At 54.0% G+C, this 24,502-nt stretch overlaps 2 protein-coding genes across 4 annotated transcripts in view; one reads left to right on the forward strand and one right to left on the reverse strand.

Moving 5' to 3' along the window:
* Positions 1-24,502, forward strand: part of TSPAN18 (tetraspanin 18) — a 180,824-nt gene that overhangs the window by 148,934 nt on the left and 7,388 nt on the right. For both annotated transcript variants that reach the window (XM_082410587.1, XM_082410588.1), the window contains 6 exons: positions 5,592-5,673; positions 10,800-10,872; positions 13,206-13,400; positions 19,133-19,207; positions 20,152-20,250; positions 20,797-20,979. In XM_082410587.1, coding sequence (XP_082266713.1) covers positions 10,810-10,872; positions 13,206-13,400; positions 19,133-19,207; positions 20,152-20,250; positions 20,797-20,979 — 615 coding nt within the window. In that variant the 5' untranslated portion in view covers positions 5,592-5,673; positions 10,800-10,809. The remainder of the gene's footprint in view (positions 1-5,591; positions 5,674-10,799; positions 10,873-13,205; positions 13,401-19,132; positions 19,208-20,151; positions 20,251-20,796; positions 20,980-24,502) is intronic.
* Positions 1-24,502, reverse strand: part of TP53I11 (tumor protein p53 inducible protein 11) — a 69,660-nt gene that overhangs the window by 18,179 nt on the left and 26,979 nt on the right. The window contains exon 8 of one of the 2 annotated variants that reach the window (XM_082410621.1): positions 21,530-23,728. The exons of the other annotated variant lie outside the window; for it this stretch is intronic. Coding sequence (XP_082266747.1) covers positions 23,697-23,728 — 32 coding nt within the window. The 3' untranslated portion in view covers positions 21,530-23,696. Of the gene's footprint in view, positions 1-21,529; positions 23,729-24,502 lie in introns of those variants that run through there. 2 annotated transcript variants of the gene reach the window in all.

Here is a 24,502-nt window from a genome sequence, read left to right on the forward strand (position 1 = left end):
AGGCTGGGCGGAGAACCCACGTCGGGGAGAGGGCTGCCTGGAGGCTGGGGACACAGTGACACTTCCTAGCACAGGAGGAGCCGCAGAGACAGTCTACTGGCAGATTCCCCCAGACCCAGGTCCCCCAGGGCTGTGGGTTCCCCCCAAAGGCCAAGGATGCTCACTAAATGGGGAATGAATGAAAGAACATAAGAATGAATGGAGTGTTTTCTGATATAAATTGCCACAGAATAACGGTTGGCTGGGAGGGAGCTTGTTCTTTGCTGATCCAGAGAGGCCATGGGGTGGACACTCTCTGGATCCCATGGAAGCAGCCAGGTTGCCCACCAGCTTTTGGTGGAAGGTGCAGAGCCTTCCCAGAGGCCTTTGCAAATGGGCCATCTCAGTGCAAAGGCAGGAGGATGGAGCCATGGACCCATCCCAGGAGGTGTCGGGGATGAGCGTCTTCTGTGGCTTGAGTCCAGTCCAGGTCCACGGGGCAGGGGGCAAGGATTGTGGCAAGGGTCACTCTGGGGACCAGCAGCCCAGAGTCCCCAGGGCCACACCTCTGGAGGACGGCCAGGGCAGAAGGATGGGAATCCTGCTTCGTCCCAGCAATTTCTCCAACCTTGGGCCAGGGATTTCACCTCTCTGAGCCTCAGTTTCCTCATGTATAAAACAAGAGTGCCTATCTCCTGGGGTGGTTGGGAGGATTCTATAAAATAATGTGTGTAAAATGCTTTCAGAAGTCAAAATAAATTAAGATGTTCATCTTAGGGGGCTGCCTTGAGTGGTGGGAAGAGCAGTGGGCTTAAAATCAGGAGTTCCTGGTTCTGGCGCTGCTGTGTGACTTTGGGCCAGACCCTTCCACTCTCTGGCCCTCAGCATCCCCCAGTGTGAAAAAAGAGAGTTGGAGTCAGCCCTCACTAAGCCTTCCTTCTTTGAAGATTCTCTGATGGCAGAGGAGAGGGCTTGCGGCAGGAACACGCAGTGCCCAGACCTGGTTCTGCTCACAGACTAGAGACTGTGCTTTCCCAGACACTGCAGCCACTCTGCTTCCAGTGTGGAGGCCGGGGAAGGCTGTCATTTAGGATCCGCTACATCCACCACAGGCTCTGCCCTCAGGAGCCTAATTAGATGTTATCCCCCATCAGCTGTGTCCATGTCCCCGTGTCCGTGCTATCACCAGGCACGCCAGGATTTCGGGCCAATTGCTTGTTTATGAGACCGTCTATCTTGAGATGAGGCCCAGCAGGCACCGCCAGCAAGCAAATAAGTTCTCCCCCCGCCCTCAGCTTGGAACCTGATGGCAAGAATCATCGTTATTCTGACAAGCCTCAGCCCCAAGTCCTGATGAAGGAACACTTGCGTCTTAAGAGTCAGGCAGACCTGAGTCAGTTCTGGCTCTGGGGCCTTTCTAGCCCCTTGGAGCCTTAGTTTCCTCTTCTGTAAAAGGGAACGATGGTTATTTATCTATTGATAATTTGCAGATCTCTTTGGAGGATCATTATAGGTAAATGCCCATAACACAATGCCTTGCAGTATTCACTGAGGCTCAATAAATGTCGGTCCCTGCCCTGTCCTCCACACACAGGCCCCCCAGCTTCTAGGCTCCCCCTGCAGCCCCACCAGGCAGTCAGCACTTGTCTCCCTTCCTGCCCGGCATGCCCTTGGTTGATGTGGCTCACACTCCTCTCTGAGTACCAGGTTGTTAATTCTCAGTAGGCTCTAGTGAGTCCTTGAGGGAGGGAAGCCGCTGGTCTCCGTGCCTTGGACCCAGCCCAGTGCTGGCACTAGCAGGTGCCTGGTGTGCACAGGAAGGAAGGAACTGGATGTACAGCCGCTCAAGTGCTTTTTCCTACACCATCTCTCAATCCACGCAATGACCCTGGGAGTTAGATCTGAGAATGCCCATCTCACAGATGGAGAGATGGAGGCTCAGGTGGTGAGGAAGCTGGCCCACGTCTAACAGCTTGTTGGGGGCAGAGCCGGTACTGGTTGGGACCCAGGTGAGGCCGCTCCCCTGGGACCCCCTGAGGCTCTGCCCTGCACCACAGCACCCTCACCTGGCCAGAGTGCAGACAAGACGTTTCTCGGCTCCCTCCAGCTCAGATCTACATTTGCTTCCTCCGATGGGGGCTTCTCCATCGCCTCTGTCCACCTGCCTTCTTTTCTCTCTCTCCAGAAAGCATGCCCGGGTCCTGGGGGCGGTGAAAGTAAAAGGAGTGATTTATGAACTGAGCTGTTCTTCTTAATCAGAGAACCCCTCCTGGGCCTACTCTATGCAGATGGGACTGAGCCGCCATCTGGGGCAGTGGGAGAGACAAGATTAATAAAGCTGTCTGGCCCAGTCAGGGGCCTGCAGAGGAGAATGCAGCGGCGCTGCGTGACCTCACACCGTCTCTGCCCCTCTCTGGGCCTCAGGGCTCCCATCTGTCAAGGGATGGCAGGATGGGGTCATCCCCCAAAGGCCTCCAGCTGGCACGGGGGAGGATGCTAGCCAGCTCCCTGGGACGCTGCCTGGTTGCCTGACTCAGGGCAGAGCAGCATTAGGTTGGAAACTTTGGAGACCGAGGCATAGCACTCCCTCTTTCTGGTGTCCTCTCTCTTGTGCCATGTCCATGGATCGATGTCTTATCAGGTGCTCTCGTTTGGAGTCTAGCAGACTTAGGCCTGATTCATGGCCGGGTCTTACTAACCATGTGAATGAATCCAGGCCAGTTAATTATATTCACTGAGCCTCAGTTTCCTCATCTGTAAAATGGGATAATAATGATACCTACCTCCTAGGTGAAGATTAAATAAGAGGATGCAGGAGAAATGCTTAGCAGAGTCTGGTACATGGTAAATGCTCAATACTACTAGTTATTATTAGGCTCAATTATCACAAAATTGGAGCAACTAATTTGACTTTGGGGCCATTTAAAGAAAAGATATTTATATGCATCCTGACCAAGCCAGATGTCCATGGTCTGCCCCACACCCACCTCCACTGATAACCAGTGAACATGGTTTGGGCATCCACCTATTTTCAATATATGAGGATGCTGATAATAATAACTCCCCATGGGAACAGTGTTTCCAAGTGTTTTCACATCATATCACTTCATTTCATGAATTCTTACAACCACCTTTGGCTTCAAAATTGAGAATCACAGTTTTCAGAGGAGAACCTAGCGTCTCAGGGAGAGTAGTGACTTTCTGAAGGTCTCCAGGGTGCTGGCCAAGGCAGGTGCCGTCCCAGGCTGTGCAGAAGCAGCAGTGATGGCTGAGCGGGTGGGCATCACCCAGGCCATCCTTTCCCAGCTTCCCCTTAGTGCAGATCTTCACTGGGTCAGAAAACAATCAGGGAGGGGGCATCCTGGTGAAGAGGAGGTGAGGAGACGCTGGAGATTCACACGGAGTTCAGCACCTCCTCCCCGCCCCTGGGTGAGCCTTCTGCATCACCCAGGCCTCTCAGCCCAGCCTCAGTGTCCAGAGGAAGGTGGTTTGTGTCACACTCAAGAGGATCCCCAGCCTGAGATGCTGGGCAGAGAATGGTGCTTTTGGGGCACCAGGGCTGGGATGGGGCAGGGGAAGAATGGGGGTAAGAGAAAACTATGACCCCCTCCCTGCTTCCCTGAGCCCTGGGGCTGGTTGTGGGGTGCATCTCCCGAACTAGACATTGGGGCTTCCATTCCTTAGGCCACAGAAACCCGAGCTCTAGGAAGGACCCTGAGTTGGCTTCATCTTGCCCTGTGAGCCATCCCTGGATAGGGTTCCAGCCCAGAGCTCCTTGGGCCTTGCCTAGACCCCGGGGGCTTCTCCCCCCAGATGTCCACCCAGGTGGCAGTGTCCTGCCTGGTAGTGACAATGTCCTCCCTTCCCCACACCCTCGGGATCAATTTCAAGGGATCTGTCACTGTTCAGATGGGGCTGGGCTTCTGCCCTCTTCCCGCCTCCTGGCCCCCAACACAGTTTTTCTAACATCTTGCCTGGAGTTTTAGAAAGAGCCTCGAATCTCAGGAGGATGCAACAGCTTTGCCACAGTTAAGCCTCAGTTTCCTTCCATAAAATGGGGCAGTAGTCCACCTTGCAGATCTGTCTTGAGGATTCACCATAATCCTATGAGTGAATGCAGCCCTTTCCATGAAAGCTAGTTTTGATTCTGACTGCTGGGTGTGGATTCTTGGTCCATCACTTACTAGCTGTGTGATGCTGGACAAGTCACTTCCTTCTCCAGGTCTCGGTTTCCCCATTGTAAATTGGAGGTGATGGTATGATATCTACTTCCTAGGGTTGTTCTTGGCATTTAATGAGCTCATGCATGTAAGCATATAGCCCAAAGCCATACAGCAGATACCGAGGCAGGCAGTTGAAGAACTTGCCACGTGTGTATGTTTAGGCTAAACAGGAGTTGGGTAACAGTTCCTGGGGCCTCAGAGAGCTCTCAGGAGGGCCCCTTCTCCTGCCTTTCCCCACCTCTGCCCATCCCCACCTCTATGTTCCCTCAAAACTTACTCCCCTGCACCATCCCCTTCCTGGTGAAAACTCCCTAACTGCCCCCAGTAGAGTTACACCAGTGGAGAGTTTGTCCTCCTTCCTGTGGGTCCCCAGCCCTATTGTCATCCCTTCCCTTGCCTCCCCCAATCTCCTACCCCCACTGCCACCCAAGTGTTGAGTTCGTGCTTGTTTGTATCTCCATTTCCTAACACAGCACCCAGCGCACAGTAGGAGTTGCTGAGCAGATGGGTGGAGGGATGGAGGGAAGGATGGAGGGATGGAGGGAGGGAGGGAGAGGAATCTTTCACCTACCGCCCCTCATCCCCACCACTGATGAGAATGGGAAGAAATCTGAACAGGTACCCAAGACGCAGAAATTCCCCCTTCCTGCCCATGGGAAGGCCCACTGCAGCCCAAGCTCCCCCGGGCCTCAGATTTTCCCTGGAAATGTCCTCTAGCCCAGTGTTCGAGCAGGAGCCGGCTATGGAATTCCCCACACATGTGATAGAACAGGAGTCTCCATCTGGGCCCATTTGACTGCTGAAATCACACCCTCATTTCCACTGCTGGGAGCTGGCAGTGGAAATGAGGAAAGGAGCCTTCTGGCAAATCCTTATGCAAAGCCTAAGGAACCCTTTCCAGCATCAAATTTCTCTCCCCTGGGAGTCAGAGTTTCTGGGGAGGGTGTTTGATTTATGGCGCTCTGCCAGCACTCTCTCTGCTGAGGCATCAGTGCAGGTGCCCAGGGAGCATCCAGGTGGCATCCAGTTGTACGGGCCACCATACCCACCCTCTCCTCCCAGTTCATCAGCCACATGCAGTAGCACGTCAGCAGAGCTGAAGCCCGTGCCAGAAACCACAAGTCTCTTGAAGATGTGGTTCCCCATGCGGCCCCAACAAGGGCACCCGGGAGCTGCCATCTGGGCGGAAGGCGGGCATGGAGTGCGGGCCTCCCCAGCTGGAGTGCCCCAGGTGCTGAGAGCTTTTCATTAGCGCTAATGGGCCCAGATCAGCAAGGCACTGGCCCAGAATGTGCGTGTCCGAAGGGGGGTCGGGTGTTCATAAACAGTTTCTTGAATGTGGTTGCTCCTTATTGGCTTCCTAGAGTAACTGAAAATTTTCTCTTACAGGACAAGCTGGGCCAATAAAGGAAATATACAGGAACCCCTCTGACCAAGAGATTGTCCTGCTGACATCAGAAGAACTGCCCAGGTGACAAGTCAGCAATTGCTCCCCCCTCCCCGTCCCTGTGCACCCCTGTGCCATCCCCTGATACCATCCTGTCTCCCCAGCAGAACTTTCTCAGTCTGTCTGTCTGTCCCTTCCCATATCTCTTCTTCTGTCTCTCTTTCCCTGTCTCTCTCCTTCAGTCTTTCTCCATCTTTCCCTCTCTTTCTGACTTTGTCTGTTTCTCTGATTTGCGGAGTCTCTACTGTTCTGTGTCTGTTTTCTCTTTTCCCACTCTTCCTGCATTTATTCATTCATTCAGACATAGGAATTGAGGACCCACATGTGCCAGGCACTGCTCTGGACACTAAGAATATGGCAGTGAACAAAGCAAGTCCATGCCTTTCTAAGCATACATTCTAACAAGGGAAGGTGTGTGCTACCAAAATAAATAAGTAAAATATTGAGTGTGGAGAGTAGCTACCGGGCAATGGCCTGGGCTTCAAGAAACAGGGCTCCAGGCCGAGATCCCTCACGAACTGGTTTTGTAACTTGGCCACTCTCCCCTTCCCTTTCACAGCCTTGGTTTTCCCATTTCCATGGTGAGGGTGTTGGGCCAGATCAGTGCTGCCCTACCTTTTCATGGCCAAGAACTTCTTTTATTGAAATGCTGGTGACATAAGTTATACAAGGGCTGGATTCTAAATCAGTGCTTACACAAACCCTTAAACACCTGGCTTTGTTATACATGAAACAGTGGCATCGGGGGTCACGTTGAATGATAAAGCACCCATCTGTAAGCACCAACCCTCAGAGGCCAGGGGCGGGGGGCGGGTGCTGTGAAGGGCACAGGTGTCTTGAGACCATGAGAGCCACGGCAGCAAGTCCATGGCTCCCACCCAGGATCACCCTGGGGCAGGCGCCCACATGGAAGGGCAGCTGGACCCACAGCACCTAAACTGCTTTCCCAGCATGCTTTCCCTGCGCCTGTGGGATTTGAATTCACACGAGGGCAAGTTTGCCTCTGATGCTGACTCCTGCATTTCATCTCTCTGGGCCTCAAGATTTAAAGGATTTTATCGGTCAAACAGCACTGCCTTTACCAAGTCGTCATTTACGAAGTATACTTTCTCCCTAGTTCACGTACTGCCGAGTCATACGTACCTAGCAGTTAGAGCTTCTGAACAACATGACAAATAGGGTTCCCACCCTGGAGTGGTTTAATGGCTCCAAAACCCAAGACACTTGCCCCTTGAGCCAGCCGGTGGGGAGGGGATGCTTTCTGAGGTGTTACTTGAAATCCTGAAAATGGCTTTAGGAGATTGCTAGCCTCGGGGAACCCAGTGTGAAAACCACTGACCACATGCCTCCTCCCTGAGCAGAAATCCTCCGGAACAGAGTCCTCCCGTCTCAGGGTCTGAGAGAGCAGGGCAAGGAGGGAAGGGGACGCACCGCCGTGTGTCAGGCCTGGCGTGAGAAGCCCTACATACGTGATTTATCAGTTAATCCGCAGTCCTCTGATTTCCTGAGCAGGTCAGCATTCCTGGCCCCATTCTGCAGACACGAAAGCAAAGGCCCGGGGAGCTTACGTGATTTGTCCACTGGCCCCGGGGCTAGAAGGTGGTGGAGCCAGGACCCGTGTGACCCTGCAGCCCCACCGTCACTGCCACCCTCCCCTCCGGGACCCCGTGGGCTCCGTGGAATGGGGAAACCTCAGTGGGCCTTTCGTCCCCGGCCCCAGGGAGGGCATGGCCTTTCCATTTAGCAGAGATCCGCCCCCTCCGTCTCCTTCATAAGTGCCTTTCGAACATCTTTTTTGAGGAACAGCCATGCCTTTGTACCTCCATGGTCTGCAGTTTCTTCTCAATCCCCCTTCCACAGACTATGTTCTACTCTCCTTAGAAGTAAATTAGGGCACTGCGTGGTGATGGGCTGAGCGTCCAAAAGGCTCCGTGGGTGGGTGGAGCTAACACCCAGATCTAGGCAGCGATTGGAGGTGCTATGTGTCTGTCACTTTTGTCTGGCCAATTGGCCGTGGAGGTGTGTCCCCACATTCAGGAGCCCCTGTGGCTGGTGGAGCTGGCAGTTGTTGGTCTTTTGATTTCAGCCTGGCTGTGGGCGATGACGCAGGAGGCCGTCTCTTCTGGCCACTGGGAAATAAAATGGCATAGGAGGTGTGAAGACGGGCCTGAATTTTGGAGGAAAATGGATGAATGGGGCGAGGGAATTAGCATTCATTGAAAATGATGATTAAGAGTTGTGGCTCCAGATTAAGACAGACATGGGTTCAAATCCTGGTTCAGGCACTTCTATGCTGTGTGACCTAAGACAGGTGATTCCATCTCTCTGAAGCTCAATTCCCTCGCCTGAAAAAAGGGAAATGACATTACCTACATCCAGGAGCCTTACGAGGATTCAATGAGATTGTGCGTGTTCCTTGGCACATAGTAAGAACTCAAGGGGAGCCAGCCGCTACTCGCTGTTGCTGTTATCAGCTACCATGCACCAAGCTCTGTTCTGAGTATTTTCCATACATTATGAGAAAGGCATTATTTTTTTATACTAATTTTAAAGAGAAGGAAACTCGGATGTATGCAGTTCAAGAACTTGCCCCAGGCCACCAGCTAAGCAACTGGGATGTGCTCCTCTGTCAGGCTCCAAAGCCCTCTGTCCACTCTGCACCCTGCCCTGGAGCTGACGTCTGGGCTTCCCTGTCTCCATCCACCCTCCAGCTCACATCATCTCTTTCTCTACCTGCTTCATCTTTGAGGTTGTCAGAGGCTCTTCCCAGGAGACGCATCCCCTTTTATCGCACTCGTCTGGGAGCCCTGCACTCCATAAGCCCCCCATTAGATGTAATCTCTAATGAATGTGGTACATAATAAATACAGGCAGCCCGTTTATGAGCTGCCATATTTATTATGCCCCTTAAATGCCAAAGAGCCAGAGCCAGCTGAAGCCGGATCAGACCCTGGAGAACAACTTTGCCTGGGTAGGCAGAGGAGGGGGCCCCAGAGCCTGGCCCCCTTAAGACTTCTCAGCATCTCACTGGGGCCGCCACTCCTGCCCTCTAAAAGCCCACCCAAGTCAGAGCCTGATGGCAGGAACTGACAGCCTATCAAACTCCATCTCTATCGTTTTGCAGATGAAGACACTGAGGCCAGAGAGAGGAAGTGACTTGCAGAGCTGGAGCTTGGGGCTCCAGACTCCCAGTCCAGTGCTCCTTCTGCCCTGCTGTTTGCCTGAACAGTGGTCCCTGGACCAGGTGGAGCACAGGATCTGGAGTGGGCTGAGGGGCATGCTTACAAGCTCCAGGATGTTGGGCACCTTCACCTCACTGAGGCTCAGTGTCCTCATCTGTAAAATGGGCACAGTGCTTCCTGCCTCATGCGGTTGTTGAAAGATTCAGGACAGTCACTTCATGGAGCTGGAGTGTGGCTGGCAAAGAGTCGGTACTCAATGAATGTTCTTTCCTGTCCTCTTCCCCCTTTCCAAGGACGACAGGGTCTCAGCAGATGCACGGAGTTGCATCAGTCAAGCGCCCAAGGGAGAGGGGGTCAGCATGCAGTGCCTAGGGTGCAAGTCTTTGTCCTGGGGTCCTGATCTCATGGGCAATGATAGCCCAGTGAGTCACCTATGACTGTAAAGTTAGGTGTGTTCCTAGTAAGAGCTGTTCGCCCCACTCTGAGCCAGGTGCCGTGGGGAGCCCTGACACAGGACGTCTCATTTAATCCTCACAACATGCCACGATGCAGGTCCTAAGTGCCCACTTTCAGATGAAGAAACTGCGGCCCAAGATGTTAAGTCACTTTCCAAAGACACAGAGGTAGAGAGGTGTGACGAGTCAGGATTGGAGCCCAGGTATGTCTGACTTCAGAGCCCATGCTTGGAACTGCCATGTTTAGATGCAGGTTAGTTGCTGCTTCTAGAAGGTCAGAGATGGAGGAGATAGAGGAGGGCTGGTGGCTTGGTGTGGGGACCTGTTCTGGAGGAAGAGAGCCTGGGCTTGGGCATGATGAAGAGACAAGGATGACCCACCACCAAGGATAATGGTTTAACAACTGGTGGGCGTGGCATGGACCAAGAGATGCTAGCTAAACAGGCCCGCCATACCCGTGGGTCCCCACTGAATCTCAGCCCTCCACTGGCTGCTGGGAGGATGGGGCCTGGAACAAGGGAAGGAGTAGGTCCTCCTGGGTCTGCCCATCCTCTCCCCAGGGCCGTCAGGAAGAAAGTGTAGAAATATTGAACATTGTATATTGAATATGACCGTGACTTGTGCACCTTGAGGGATGACTTGCGATAGCAGATGCCGTCTGCTTCCCCCGGGCATGGGGGAGGGCTACATCTTGTTTTCAAGCCCCAGTGCCTGGCATCCAGTCGTTGCACAATAAATGTTGAGTAGAATTGTATTCAGTGACCCGCTACCATGGGCATACTCTTAGGTAGGGACGGGGAGACTCCAGGGGGAGGTGGGATGCTGTAGGTCTCACGATAGAGGTAGTCAGGGCGGGGGAGCATCTGGGGGCTTGGGGCCCCAGGAGGTGCCTGCAGCTCTTTCCCTGCAACACCCCTCCTCACTGGACAGGTCCTTCGAGTCGGAGGGTATGTGGGGTGGTAGGTAGTTTGTTGGGCCTGGGTTCTGATCCTGCTCTAGGACCTTAGCAAGTCCCTCAAGGCCCTGAGCCTTAGTGTCTCATCTACCAAATAGGAGGCTCATGTCTGTAATCAAGTAACATCCTGATGTCACACCTCTGAGCACCTGCCACACTGAGTACCTGCTAAGCGTATTTCTGCATTATTTCAGTTAATCCTCCCAACACTGCTGGGGAGGAAGCTTCTGTTTTTAATCTCCATTTTCAAGTTGGAGAGAGCAAGACTCAGAGAGGTGGAGTAATTTGCCCAAGACCACACAGCAAATGAACGGTAGAGACAGGGCTTGAACCCAGACAGGCTGGCTCTCGAGTTCTCACTCCTAACTCTGGCCTCACAGGGCAAAGCACCAGCCCTGTGATAAGGAGGTTGTTGTCAGCTGCCCTCTTCCCCCATCGGCTACAAGGGCAGGCTGGCCACTGGGACACCCCAAGGAGGAGGAGAGGAGGGAGGGGCAGAAGTTCTTTTTGGATGGGGTCCCCCAGTGGGAAGACTGAGAGGGACTTGCTGTTTTGTAGGGGGAGCACCATGGAAGGCGACTGTCTGAGCTGCATGAAGTATCTGATGTTTGTATTCAATTTCTTCATATTTGTAAGTATTCCTGGAACATGCCCGGGGTCTCCCCAGGCCTCTGCGGGGTGGGCAGGACTGACTGCTGCTTGAAAGTCACGTGGGACTGAGGCCCAGGAACAGGAACAGGGGCCAGTGCTAGAAGCAGCTCTACCTGCCCAGCTGGGGGCTCACGGCGGGGAGGCCCCCAGCAGTGCCCACCCCACTCCTAGAGCCCACCATCACAGGAGAGACGTTTTGCACAGCCCCTGGGATAATGCTTCAGCTACTCTAGAAAAGAAAAGATCGGGGCCTTAGTCCTGGCTACTGTCTTGAAATCTGACCCCTGGTAGGGAGTTGTGGGGGGGAAGGAGGATGGAGGTGATCAGAGGGCAGCAGTTACGGACATCGGAGCTGGATGGGCGGAGCTGACGGAGCCACCTGATGAAATCTGAAACCTCTCTGGAACCAAGAGACCTGGGTTCAAAGCCCAGCTCTGCATCTCTCCAGTTATGTGATCTGAAACACATTTCACCCCTCTGAACCTCAGTATCTCCATCCTTTAATCTCCTCCCTCAACAGGTTTTTTGCAAATGAAGCAAGATTAGTTTAGGAAGTGCCTGGAATGTGTCGGCTCCATCCCCATCCAACCTACGGATTCTATGCATGAAAGGACAGAGGCCCTGGGGGCTCAGGTGGCCAGCCCAGCGCCCTGTAGCACAGCCCACCTGCTCTGCTCAGACCCATGACCTCTCCCAGGAGCAGAGCCACGCTCATCGCGTGACCCCACCTCAACCTTTGACCTTAGTGCAGCCAAGACCTCGATGAGTAAACATCTACTAATGTCCCCCAGGGCAGGGTCACTAGGAAAGAGAGGCCTCTTCTGGTCAAGACTGACTCTCTCGGTCTGTCTGTCACCATCTATTTTTTGTACATTTCAGCAACTCTCCTGGATTCCCTCCCCTGCCCCTAATCCTGAAGAGCAGGGAGCCCCACAGACTTGAATTCTAGACCCAACTTCCAAGCTGGGTGGCCCTGGGCGGCCCCAGTGTCCCTAGGTGAAATGGGGCTGAGTCATCCTGGGCCACCCAGCTCATGCCTGAGCCCCGCCTTTGAAGCAGAACTCAGCACACAATTATTAAACCCCCAAACCTCCAACAGCTATGAGGAGGTTTCCCTGGACGTTTGTGGGGAGACCAAGGAGAAAGACGTCGCACAGCAGACAGCAAAAATGTAGACTCTGTCGTTGGCTGTCCCTGGGTCCCTCAGGCCTCTCTGCCTCCCCCCTCCCACCACCGCACCTGAAAATATCGCCTCTTGCCCCAGACCATCCAGCTCTTCCCCCAGCTTACAGACCCCTCAGCCAAGCCAAAGCTCAGCAGTTTTCGGTCATTCCTCAGGTCCTTCCACGACACGGGGATTTCAAACACTTCCCAGCCTTTAAAATCTGATGTTGCCAAATGGTTTCTCTTGCAACAGGTCTGTTACCAATACTGGTCTGTGCCCAAGAGCAATGGAACAGATGTTTATTGAACCCTGCTAAGCACCTTCACGTCCGTTCTGTCCTTTATTCTTCTTCAGGGCCACCTTGGGAGGTGGGAAACAGTATCTTCTTTTAACCATGGGGAAGCCAAGCTTCAGGGAGGTTAAGCCACTTACCCAAGGTCACACAGCTAATAAGTGGCACAGCCCTTTCTCTGGACTAAGCTGCCTCTCTCCAAAGATAAGTAAGGCATGGAGTCGAGGGCCATGGAGATGAAGACATAAAAAGAAGGCTTTCTAGGATCGGATGTGAGAGTGGTGACCCCAACCCAACTGAGAGCTCCTGTTGAGAACAAAGAGGATGGCTTTTGTCTGTGTTTTCCCAGCATAGGTGTCAGAGCATGTTCATGGATTTGGTGAGGGTCCTTGGGGCTGGAGTCAGGGAGGCCTGGGGTTCAGCCCTGGCTCTGCCATGAACTTGCTGTGTGACCTTCGGTGAGTTCGTTGGTCCCCTCTGGGGCTCAGTGTGGAATCAGAAGGTTGGACTGAATGACTTCATCACCCAGCAGCTCTAACATTTAAGGGGAATATAAAAGTGGCAGATAAAGTCTACAGGACATGGTTCTCAGCAGCCCGAGGCGGGGCGTGGGTCAGAGACTGGATCTGGAGGTTGCGTGACACACCGCAGGTCAGGGTAAGTAGGGGAATTCAGAGCAGAGGAAAATGCTGCCAGGACATTGACTCGAGCAGCAAATGGAGTTTCTGCCCCGTCCACCGGGCACTCGGCGCCCCCGCCCCAGGGCCTCGCTCAGGAAAATGGCGTGTGTGTGGAGTGTCTAACCTCTGTGTCTGCCTGTTTCTTCTCCCCTCTCCTGACTGGCCCCGGGGAGCAGCTGGGTGGGGCCTGCCTGCTGGGCATCGGCATCTGGGTCATGGTGGACCCCACCGGCTTCCGGGAGATCGTGGCCGCCAACCCCCTGCTCATCACGGGCGCCTACATCCTCTTGGCCATGGGGGGCCTGCTTTTTCTGCTCGGCTTCCTGGGCTGCTGCGGGGCCGTCCGGGAGAACAAGTGTCTGCTGCTGTTGGTGAGTACCCCATCCTCCACCCCACCCATGGGTGCCCCGGGCTGGGCGTTGGGGGCCCTGTGTCCACACTACGGGGGACTCACACTGAGGTCTGAGCCAAGTAGACCGTCCTCCAGGAGCGGGAGGACCACCAGCCTTTCCTATATGCATCTGCGCTTGGACCCGTGCCTGCCGTGTGGGTGAGCCGCTCCCAGGTGGACAGTGACCTTGGCCTCTAGGTCTGGACAGCCAGGCTTCTCCAAGGCAGGGTCAGCTGAGAACGTTGACTCGTGATGCTTTCTACTTGCTTATAAGACCTCGAATATATAACTCTGTGGTAAAAGAGCTAAGATAGCTATCAGATAAATCATTCGGCTTTCGCATTTCCACTTCTAGAATAGAAATGATATGACCTCTGAAGGGCCTTTATTCATTAAATAAACAGTCCTTGACCCGCTATTACAGGCCACGTAGTTCACTAGGTACTATAGATGCATCAGGTGCCGAGCGGCCGTCCCCTCCCTGGCGGACAGGCCGGTGAGAGGCAGGCGAGCCCACGAGGATGAGCTGGGCAGGCCTGGGCTTGTGTGCACTCTGCTCTGTCTCGTAACTAATGATGTGACTCCGGTCTAGTTTCTTAACCTCTCTGAGCTTTAGTGTCTTCTCGTTAAGTGAGGGGGGAACCAGCTCAGCTATAGGTTGGAGCCAAACAAGACAAGCGGTGGATATCCTGTTTCTCTGGTCTTCTGTGTTCACATGGGCTGTGGCCCTTTGGGCCTCTGCTTACTTCCCTGGCCTTGGTGATGGGGCTTGCTCTCCTACGAGGTCCTGTGCCCCTGGGGCTAGGAAAACCGGGTAGAGCGCAGTCCTGCTGGAGGGTAGGTTAAAAACGGCCCAGCTTAGAAAAGCGTGTGCGTGGATGGGCCAGCTTGCAGACGCTCCTCATGGGTGAGCAGCTGGGTGGGTCGGGGGTTAAGTGATAGGGAGACGTGGGCTGGTCAGTGACGTGGGCTTGCAAGGCGTCTGTCCACTCCTGCCTATGAGCCAGCACCAGTGGCTTTGGGAGGCAGAGATCTGGCACAAATGTCTCCTCCCCAGATTAGAACAGACTGTAGACTCCCCATTCGTGTCACAGAGAGAACGTGAAATCAGCTGTGATGTGTGTGACACAGGCGCCCTGGGTCCCTCTGGCCTTGGGCAGCAGTGCAAGCTTTCCATCTGGAGAGAAACAAAGAAACCCGAGGGCGCCCCCTGGTGGAGAGCTCTGTACAGTGTCCGACGGTGCAGGGAAAAGTCTGGGCTTGGGAAGCTGGGGGCTTTGAAAGGAGCTGAGTATGGGTCCCAGGACACACCAGAGCTCCCTTCCTACATCCCTCCTCTGCCCACCCTGCATCTTGCCCACTCCCAGGGCTCATCCAACGTTAATGGGCTCATCCCTGAAGCCAAGACAGGAAGCTGGGCTGGGGCTCTGGGCCAGGAGCAGGCTGGAGGCCTCGCAAGCCCTCTCCAGCTAAGTGGCTCCCTCAGAGCCTGCCAGCTGGACAAGACATCGCTCTCCCCAGTGCTTAGGGGAGAAGACTGAGACCCCGGGGCAGGAGGAGGTTTGCTCCAAGTCCCCCGAGAGAGAGTTGAGTCCCGGCTGTGGCCGGTGTGCCCACCGAACCTTAAAGTCACCCCTTCCCATCCCCTCTTCTGCCTCCTTCCTCCCTTTTGTCTCTTCAGTCTCATTATGTCTGTTTCTCCCTTTCTTTTCTCACTCTTTCTCTGCCTCTGTCTTCCTGTCTCTCTGTCTCTGCCTTTCTCTCGATCTCTTGGTTTCTGTGCCTGCTGCCTTTCCTTCTTCTCCTGGACCACCCCCCATCCCCCGCCTGCCTCTGCCCCCTCTCCCTGCCTCTGTCTTTCTTTACTTCCCCTGCTTCCTTTTCCCCTTCTCCTCCCCTCCCCTCTCTCCCCTTCCCCTCCCCTCCCCTCTCTCTCTCAGAACCCTAACACACACAACCTGAGGTCACAGTGCAGGTCAAAGCCAGGGCAGTCTTGGACTCAGGTCTGCGGTCTCTCAGACCAGGGCTGATCCAGAGCCTCCTAACCTGGAATGGACTCAAGTGGTCCAAAACTCACCCAAAATTATGTGCAAAATATGTCAGGGCCTCCATGTGTGTGCCTGTACCCATGTGTTGTATGTGTGTGTGGTATGCATGCTAGCGTGTTTCGAGGGCCACCACAGCTTCTGGAAGGTTTTCAGAAAGATTCATGAAAAATAGGAAGAACCGCTTTCTCTTCCAACCTGGACTCAGCTGTGTGATGGTTCCAGCTGAAGAGGGGCCCCAGGTCTCACCCCTCCCGGCCACTGCATCCTTTTAAGAAGTCTGAGCCGCCTCCTTGCCCTTCAGGGAAGGAGGGAAGACTTATCTTGAGAGAAGCCAAGAGGGGGTGACTTTAGTCACCTCTGGAACTGTGGCTTTAAAGGCTTGCAGAGAGAGGAGGCCTGGGGATAGGAGTTAGCTGGGCACCCCTCTGCCTCGCTCTGAGGCTAAACCCCAAGGGGTCCCAGTGACCCTTAGCCCTGGGGACAATGAGTCTAATGTCAGCTAACGATCAACTCTTCTAAAAACACGTTTTCCAAACACTCCTGTTGATCAATTTTACAGCATTTTCACGTACCATGGAACAATTTCAGCCTATTGGTGAGATTGTGTGGCATCCCCTTTTTCTAGTTGCTCAGCTATATAACTAGTTCGAGGAATGTTTTTAACCCATTTTTTGAAAGATTCACATTTTTAAAATATTTTATAACCAAGACATGCTAAATTGGAAGAGAACAGCAAAAAGAGATGAGTGTAATTTAAAAGTGATAAATGAGCTGAATTGTTCATGAAGTATGTAAATTTGGTAAATATTATTAGAAATGAGAACTAAAAGCTGACATGCTGTAGGCAGATGGGTTAGAAAAGTCTGGAAATGCTCACAAGTAGGCAAAATAGCAGTTTTTACCCCTTGATTAATTTTCTGAGCCTAAACAAAGTGTGATAAATTTGATGTTCAGGAATTACTGGCAAATGTGTCCTTAGGCAAATGGGATGAGGTCAGATTAACTCAAGGCAAACAAACCCTGGGAAAGGCCCTGGTTAGGGGAAGCCCCAGGAAGCATCAGCCCTGTGGCCAGGTCCAGGAGGAACCCCTCCAAATAACCGGTAGTAACCCTGTCAAGCAGGAGGAAATTATTTCATGCCGGAGAAGTTAGCAGAAGTGACATTGTTACTGATGTTGGCCCCAAAGCCCTGCACTTTCCTTCAGGTGACTTAAACCCACACACTCATGTCACCCCTCAGTCCCCATGCTTGGGGAGACCTGCTCCAGGCAGGAACAATGGCCAGGAGATCTGCAGACCCCCTTCCTCTGGGGAGGCCCGCTTTCCCCATCAATGAGTTACCAGGTTCATTCTTTAATTTCATCTCATGAATCTTATGTTTTTCATCTCATGAATTTCATTTCATGAATCATGAACCTTGGCTCAATGGAAACTCCATGAGGATGGGGACCACATCTGCCTTAGGTGTATTTGTTTACCAGTACCTAGCACAGTACCTGGCACAGCGTAAGTGCTCAATAAACAGCCCTAGAATGAAGGAACAGAGAGGAGGTAGTCTCAGAGGTGTGGGTAAGAACATGGGCTTTGGAGTCAGAAAAACCTTGTTCTAATCCCTGCTCTGCCACTTCCTGGCTGTGTGACCTGGGGTCAGTTACTTAACCTCTCTGAACTTCAGGTTCCTCATAGGTAAAATGAAGATAATAATACCTCCTTCCCAGCCATAGTGTTGTGATTAGGGTTCAGTAAGAAAATGTGCATCTTGCTTAACTCTGTTCCTGGCACAAATAAGCATTTGATAAATGTGAAAGCAAAAGGATTGGTGTCGATCCACAAGAGACCCTGCAGGCCATCTGAAAGTCTTAAGACTTGGAGGCTCTTCTGGGTTCCAGGATAACATGGTGTTAGGAGGCTGTGTTCTGGAATCAGAGTTCCTGTGTTTATCCCATCTGGGCCAGCTTGGTCAAGTTCTACCCTCTCAGGGTTCTAGTTTCCCCATCAGTAAAACAGAGGTGTTGTTGATAACAGCAGCTGCTACTCCAGGCTGCCCAGAGGGTTCAATGAAATCACCCATGTAAGAGCCACAGTGCTTAGGTGTTAAGCACCGCATAGATTGTAGCTGTTGTTATTTTTCCGGAGATCGCCCATGCCAGCCCTTGTCTCCAGGAAGGCCATGCTTCCTCCTGGTTCTGATCCACCATCTGAGCCGTGCTCACATCATGCCAGCCTCGTGCACAGCGCTTCACCTGCATCCTCTCGCTGACACGGTGCTAAGTCCCCTGGAAAGCGCACGCAGGCTCCCAGAGTGATGGGCACGCAGAGTTCACGAGTTCTGTCTCATCCATAGTTTATAACTGTCTAAGCCGAGGTTGATAGGCAGAGACAGCTCAGTCGCATCGCTGGGGTGGAAACCATTTCTGAGGCCGCTCTTTGTCAGCCTGAGGACTGCCAGCAACTCCACCGAGAGGGCAGAGGGCGGGGTGGGGCTCCGTGGAGGCCATGTGAAAGAGAACCGGATGACCGTCTGTCACCAACCAAATGGAGATGCCAGGAGCCCTGGCAGGGCCCTCCATCACTGTCACAGGGATGAGAGGCTGCAGAGGTGGGGAACATACCTCTCAGCCCAAGGACCAGCTCGTGGAAGCAGAGGGGGATGGGATGGGCATCGGGGCCAGGGGCAGCCTGCCCGGGATGCAGGTGTCCCTCTGTCACTCTCCTTTCTAGTTAGGGAGCTCTGCCTCCCAACCTCAGTCCAAGGTCACCCCGCATAGCTGACTACAGCAAGGCTGCCCCTGACCTGCTGGAACCAGAGCCCCAGGGTTCAGAAGAGCCACTGCCAGGCCAGCCCTGAACTGTGCTCTTCAGCAGAGAGAGAGAGGGGGTAGCGTGGTGCTCTGAAAGAAGCTGGATTAAGAGGACAGGATTTGGTCTCAAATTTTTGAGCTGCACACCTTTGGAAGGGAAAGTTATTCTCCTTCTCTGGCTTGTTTCCTCCCCTGTGGAAATGGGGGCTAAACAGAAAAGAGACCGTGGGACAGGTGTCGGGTTCTGATGCCAAGCAAGCCTCTATGAGACCAGAGACCATGGGCTTGAACCTGGTGAGACCTCCCCCCCGCCCCCCGCCCCTGTGGCTAAGGAGTGAACAATGCACGCCTTGTGCTGGCTGATCTGTTTAAGCCAGGGGCTCTCCTTGGGTTTGGACATTGAAAAAAACAGAACAAAGCCTTTGGCAGGTCTAGGAGATGTTTCATGTCTGCATCCTGGACGGATCATCTCACTCTCCATCCTAAGCTCTCCCCGAAAGCAGTCCTCAGACCAAGGAGTTTGGAGAAACCTCGGGACCTCTATGGAGCAGCTGCTGTTAGCGCTGAAAAGTCAGGGAAGATATATGACTGGTGTCTTCCTGGGATGAGGATAAAGTGACAGAAACCTTCTGACCGGAAGAGACAGGATCCAGGAGAGAGACAACCCTGTTGGCTCCAAAGATGGGTTGTTGGTGTGTTTATTATGGAAAATGTCTGGCTTATGGCAGTTAAGTTCCTCAGTCTTTCAGAATCAGTACGTTGCGTCAGTTGTGTGACAGATGGAAGGGCGCCTCGGCAAGCGGTCACCTGTCCGCTTCCCACCCGCCCTCGGGGCTCACGAGCCTGCCCCCTTCTCTCTGCAGTTCTTCCTGTTCATCCTGACCATCTTCTTGGCGGAGCTCTCGGCGGCCATCTTGGCCTTCATCTTCAGGGAAAACGTACGTACTGGGCCCCGTGTGCTCCGGCCCCATTCATGGCCAGCCCCTCCCTCCCCAGAGGGTCTCACAGAGTCAGTGCCCTCTCATCCAGTAGTTCCAGCCCAAATCACAACCCACCGGCCCAGCAAGGCCCCACAGCCCAAAGAGAGACCCCCGTGAGCCTCTCCCTGCAAGGGCTTTTCCAGAAGGTCAGAGTCAGAGGGCCCGTAAGGCTCTCTGCTCTTCCCAAGCATCTGGTGCTACCCCACACCTGGTTCTAGAATCTTCTATTCCACACCTTGCCCAGCTGTGGCCCAGCAGTAATCATCTGACAGTCTGAGGATAGTCAAAGAGGCTGTCCCCCCAGCACAGAATGTGTGCCATGCAGGAGAACAGGACAGAGCCTTCTTGGATAAGGCCCTGGCAAGTATGAAATTTGGGCAACTTGCCCCCATAGACCATCTTATCACAGAGACTCCAACCACCCGGGTCCCCGCCCTCCCCTGCAGCAGGGAGCAGGGTCATACCTCTCACACGGTGGCTTCTTCAGGGCCTGGGACGCAGTGCATCCACTTGGCTCTGTCTGAAGAACAGCTCAGGGCGGGGGGGTGGTGGTGGCATGAGGGGCGAGCGCCCCCCTGTGGACCAGCCCTCCCTCTGGGAGGAGCTGCAGGGCCGGTGGAGGTTCCCAGGTGGCCCTGGCCTCAGGCTTGCCGAGGCCCGTGTGGGTAGACTGCATTTTCACGTCGGGGATCTGACGATGCAGGGAGGCCGCAGGTCCTGGGGTTGGAGGTGAGGGCCTGCCCCAGGTTAGCTGCCTAGGAGGAGGATCACTGGTACCAGGACCCTGAGGCCTTCCCCCTCCCTCCCCCTCCCTCCCCCGGAGCAGATCGCTGGAGAGGCCAGGGAGGGGAGCAGTGTCAAGCTGCTGTAGATCTCAGCCTGCCCCCTCCCTTTGCCTCCAGCTCACCCGCGAATTCTTCACCAAGGAGCTCACCAAGCACTACCAGGGCAACAACGACACGGACGTCTTCTCTGCCACCTGGAACTCCGTCATGATCACGGTGAGTGGCCCCGGGGATGCTGTGCGCATTCCGAGCCCTGATGCCCGGTGCAGCCAGTGTCTGGCCTCCAGAGCCCGCCTTGTTCACGTGTCTGCAGAGACATCGGTGATCAATCAGGCACTGCTCCACCCAGCCCAGACCGGGCCTCGGAGCCCTCATTCGCACAGCATGCTGGCAGCCATTGCCCATCCATCAGAGTCCAGACTCAGGAGGAAGCCTGTTTGCTCTCCCCGTCTTGAGTCCTCAAGCAATCGTAACAGTCATCGATGATAGTAATCATAGCAACTATTTATTGAGTGCTAAGTGCCGGTGAGGTAGGAGTGGTTACCACCACCCTCACTTTACAGATGAGGACGCTGGAGGCTCAGAGAAGCTGAGTGACTTTCCCACGGTTGCACAGGAGGAGCAGGTGCAGCCAACCCACACCTGGGTCTTGACTCCGCCCCAGCCCGCCGCTTCACAGTGGCCTTTGAAGTGGCTGTGTGTCTCTGCACCCTCATACCTGGGTCCAGCTCCCATCCCCGCTTCTCTTTGCTCTCCTCCTAGTTTGGTTGCTGCGGGGTCAACGGGCCTGAAGACTTTAAGTTTGCATCAGTTTTCCGACTCCTGGCTTTGGACAGTGGCGAGGTGCCGGAGGCCTGCTGCCGGAGAGAACCCCAGAGTCGGGACGGGGTCCTGCTGAGCAGGGAGGAATGCCTCCTGGGAAGGGACCTGTTCCTGAACAAGCAGGTACCAGGCCCTGCTCCCCCAGGCAGGGGAAGCCTGTCCATCGGGGCTTGGGTGGCCAGAGCTGGGTGGGTGACAGTGTGGGCCCTGAAGGCACTCAGGGAATCCCATGGAAATGTTGGCTGTGATATGGGACTCCTGAATGGGGGCTGAGGAAGGCTTCATGCATGCTCCTGAGATCCAACCAAAAGGGGGAAGGGATGAGAATGTCAGACAGTCCATCAATGGCTGTGAGCATTCAGAGCCCTGATGCCCAGTGCAGCCAGTGTCTGGCCTCCAGAGCCCGCCTTGTTCACGTGTCTGCACAGACATCAATAATCAATCAGGCACTGATTGAGGAGTGGGCCTTTTGGCTGGGGTTCCGGGGTGACTAGGAGTTTTCCAGTGTTCCAGGTAGAACACTCCCTGAGCTTCTGGTAATGCAGGTGTCAGGAGCCAGAAACAGAATTACACAGTGGGGGCCCTTCCTCAGCTGTGCATTTTATTTGGAGGGAAGCTCACCTTTGCCATGTGGGAGCACCTCCAGATGCAAGGGCCCCTGCTATGCCCCCTCTGTGTGGCAGACAGTGCCCTTGACCTTGATCCCCCTTCCCACTGACCAGTCCCCATACACCTCAGGGGTATGTGTGAGACGAGGCTAGGCAGAGCAGTGGGCGGAGAATGAGGGTGACCTGAGCCCCACACCCCTCACTTGATTCGGCCTTTGATGAGGCTCTCGTGGCAGAGTGCCAGGTGCAGGGGACACAGCAGGGGACAGCAGACAAGACCCCTGCTCCTGCGGGGCTTACAGTCTGGTTAGAGGAAGCAGACGATAAGCAAGCAGCCAACACATAGCAAGTCATAATTTCACACGAAAGAATAATTTTACTATAAAGAAAATAAAACTAGATGATGGGCTAGAAGGGACTGGGGTGGGATGGGGGCGAGGCTCAAGTCAGGCCTCTTAGAGTCCCGGGGGGCGGGGTGGGGGTGGGAGCTGGGCTGCGGCCTGACCCTGACTGTCTGATGAGACTCTTTCCAGCCTCAGCTTTGCCTCATGAACTCAGCACCCTCATCCCCTGCACCTGCTCATGTCATGTCCAAGGACTCATCAGGCCCCAAAGCCACATTCCTCTACCCCTTACCTTATGGTCCTGCCTCCCTGCACTGGGGGAAAGAGACCTAAATAAAGAAACAAAGGTCCTGGAATCCGGCTGCTATGAGCTGGGGGCAGGGGCAGCGCCCCAGGAGTTAGGTCTCAGCCGTGAGGAGAGGCTGCAGGGCGTGGGGGGATGTTTCAGGCTGTGACGTCAGGCAGACCTGGGCTGTTAGCAGCTGTGTCACCTTGGCCAAGACACACTCTCCGGACCTCAGATTCCCGACACAGTGGCAGAGACTGCTGGCTGCCCCCATGCTTGGTTCATGCTTCCTCCTTGGAAAGAGGAGGTTTAGAGACCCCGTGACCACCAGGTAAAGCCCCCCTTTCCAGCCTCCCTTGCAGCTAAGCCATATGACCCAGTTCTAGCTGAAGGGAGGTGAGCAGAGGTGATTTGTGCAATGGAGTCGTGTCCTTAAGAGGAAGCACTGTGCCTGCCCCTCCTTGTCCCCCCCCAACCCCTGGCTGGTGGTGACAGCCATCTCGGTGACAGCCATGGTGACAGCCGTCTCAAACCCTGCAGAGGAGGGTGGCCCCCTAGAAAGTCAGAGCATCAGGGCGCCTGGGCCACTGACAACTCCATGGAGCAGAGCAGCCAGCACAGCTTGGGGGTTGATAAAGACAAACAAACTTCTACCATTAGGACTGCCTGCTGCCCACAGCCAAGCTTCTATCCTAAGGCCCCTTGTGAATTGTTCAGGGAGGCTTCCCATGGGCCCTGTTCTTTTAGGGCTTCATCCTGACAGGCTTGCCATTTCTGGATTCATCCGCCATTATGATGCCTCCTTCCATCTCCTGGGTGTGGCTTTGAAATTGAAGTTCATCAGAGAGGTCCCTGTGCGGCTACATTAGTTCTTTACGATGACTCTTCCCCTGTTTCTCATGAGGATTACCAGAGATTGACTTCTGGGATTCCTTTTCTGAGACACTAGCATCCCTCCTGAGCATTCTTCCCTTTTAAAAGCCTCTGCTGAGGGACTATTTCTATTTGATTTTTCTCCAAAGCCCACTTCCCTGAAGCCCAGGATGCATTTCTGAATTTGCCTCACATCCTCATCACAGTTTTGAGTCAGTGAACAACATGTTTGGTTCCAAGTAACTGAAAATCTAAACTAAAAGGGTTGAAGCAAACGGCAAGAATTCTGGAAGACAGTGGCTTCTCATATTTATCAGTGGCTCCATCATGTCAATCAAGGTCTAGTCTCTGTGATCCTTGTGGCCTTTCTTTGTGCTTAGTACTTCATGGTGGCAAAATGGCTGCCATGGCTCCAGACATCCCACCCATGTTGAAGACAGGAAGAAGGTGGCACCAGCTTCTTTCCCAGAAACCCCCATCAGACTTCTGCTTCGGTCTCACTGGCCAGGACTCAGTCATATGGCTGTCAGGAGCTAAGGCAGAGTGCACTCATCTATCGGTGCAGAGTTAGTCCACCAGCCCTGTTTATCACTGAGCGCCAATGAAGAGAAATAAGGAAATCCCCAAAGGCGATCCATGATGTATAACCAGACTCCTCCATTGGTATGAGTTGAATCCACCATGGCAGCTTCTCCTGCTCATTCCTCAGCCTTCCCTGGGTCAAGATAGTCACCCAGGCAAGTCAAGAATGTATTCCCCTGCTGGAAAAAAAATATCAGGGAGTGTACCAGGAGATGGTGATCTTGCTAGACCTTGACTCCAGGCCAGTATGGTGACCACCAAGAGAAAAGCATCCATTTTTCCCACTTGTCAGGGTGGTCTTAAGTGTTCTCTCCCCACAGCATCGCTGTTTCTCTGCTTTATCCTCAGTGCTCCCCACCCACTTCCTGGTGGGTTGTGACTATGGGTGCTGCTGTGTCTCTCCTAGACATAAAGTACTACACTCTCATCCTCCTGACGAGGGAAAAACACTCCAGCCAGAGAGTGAGAGCAGCCTGTTCAAAGGCCCTGGGGTAGGAGGGAGCATGGTGTGTTCCAGGGACCAAGAGAAGGCCAGTATGGCTGGAGCACAGTGAATAAGGCAAGACTAGCTCAAAGCGAGGGTATCAGCAGGACCAGACCATGCAGTGCTGACGGGCCCATGGCAAAGATGCTAGAAAAGCAAAGAAGCCCATGTCGAGTTCTACGTGGGGTTGTGGCCATGTTGGCCCTCTGGCTGCTCAGTGGCCAGGAGTTAGAGATGGACCTGAGTGAACAGGATGGATTTTTACACTGGTCCCAGTGAGAAACAGTGATGGGTTAGACCAGGATGGTGGCAGTGGAGACGCAGAGAGGTGTATGGATCTGAGAAATGAATCAGGAGGTAAAATGGTGGTAGGCCGACTTTGGGGAAGGCAGGATGAGGCAGTGATGAGGGTGACTCCATAGGTCCTGGTTTGGGGGAAGATCTCAGATCTGGTCTGAGGCAAGCTGAG

The sequence above is a fragment of the Balaenoptera physalus genome (genome assembly GCF_965194825.1).
Source record: "Balaenoptera physalus genome assembly, chromosome: 10".
Taxonomy (NCBI): Eukaryota; Metazoa; Chordata; class Mammalia; order Artiodactyla; family Balaenopteridae; genus Balaenoptera; species Balaenoptera physalus.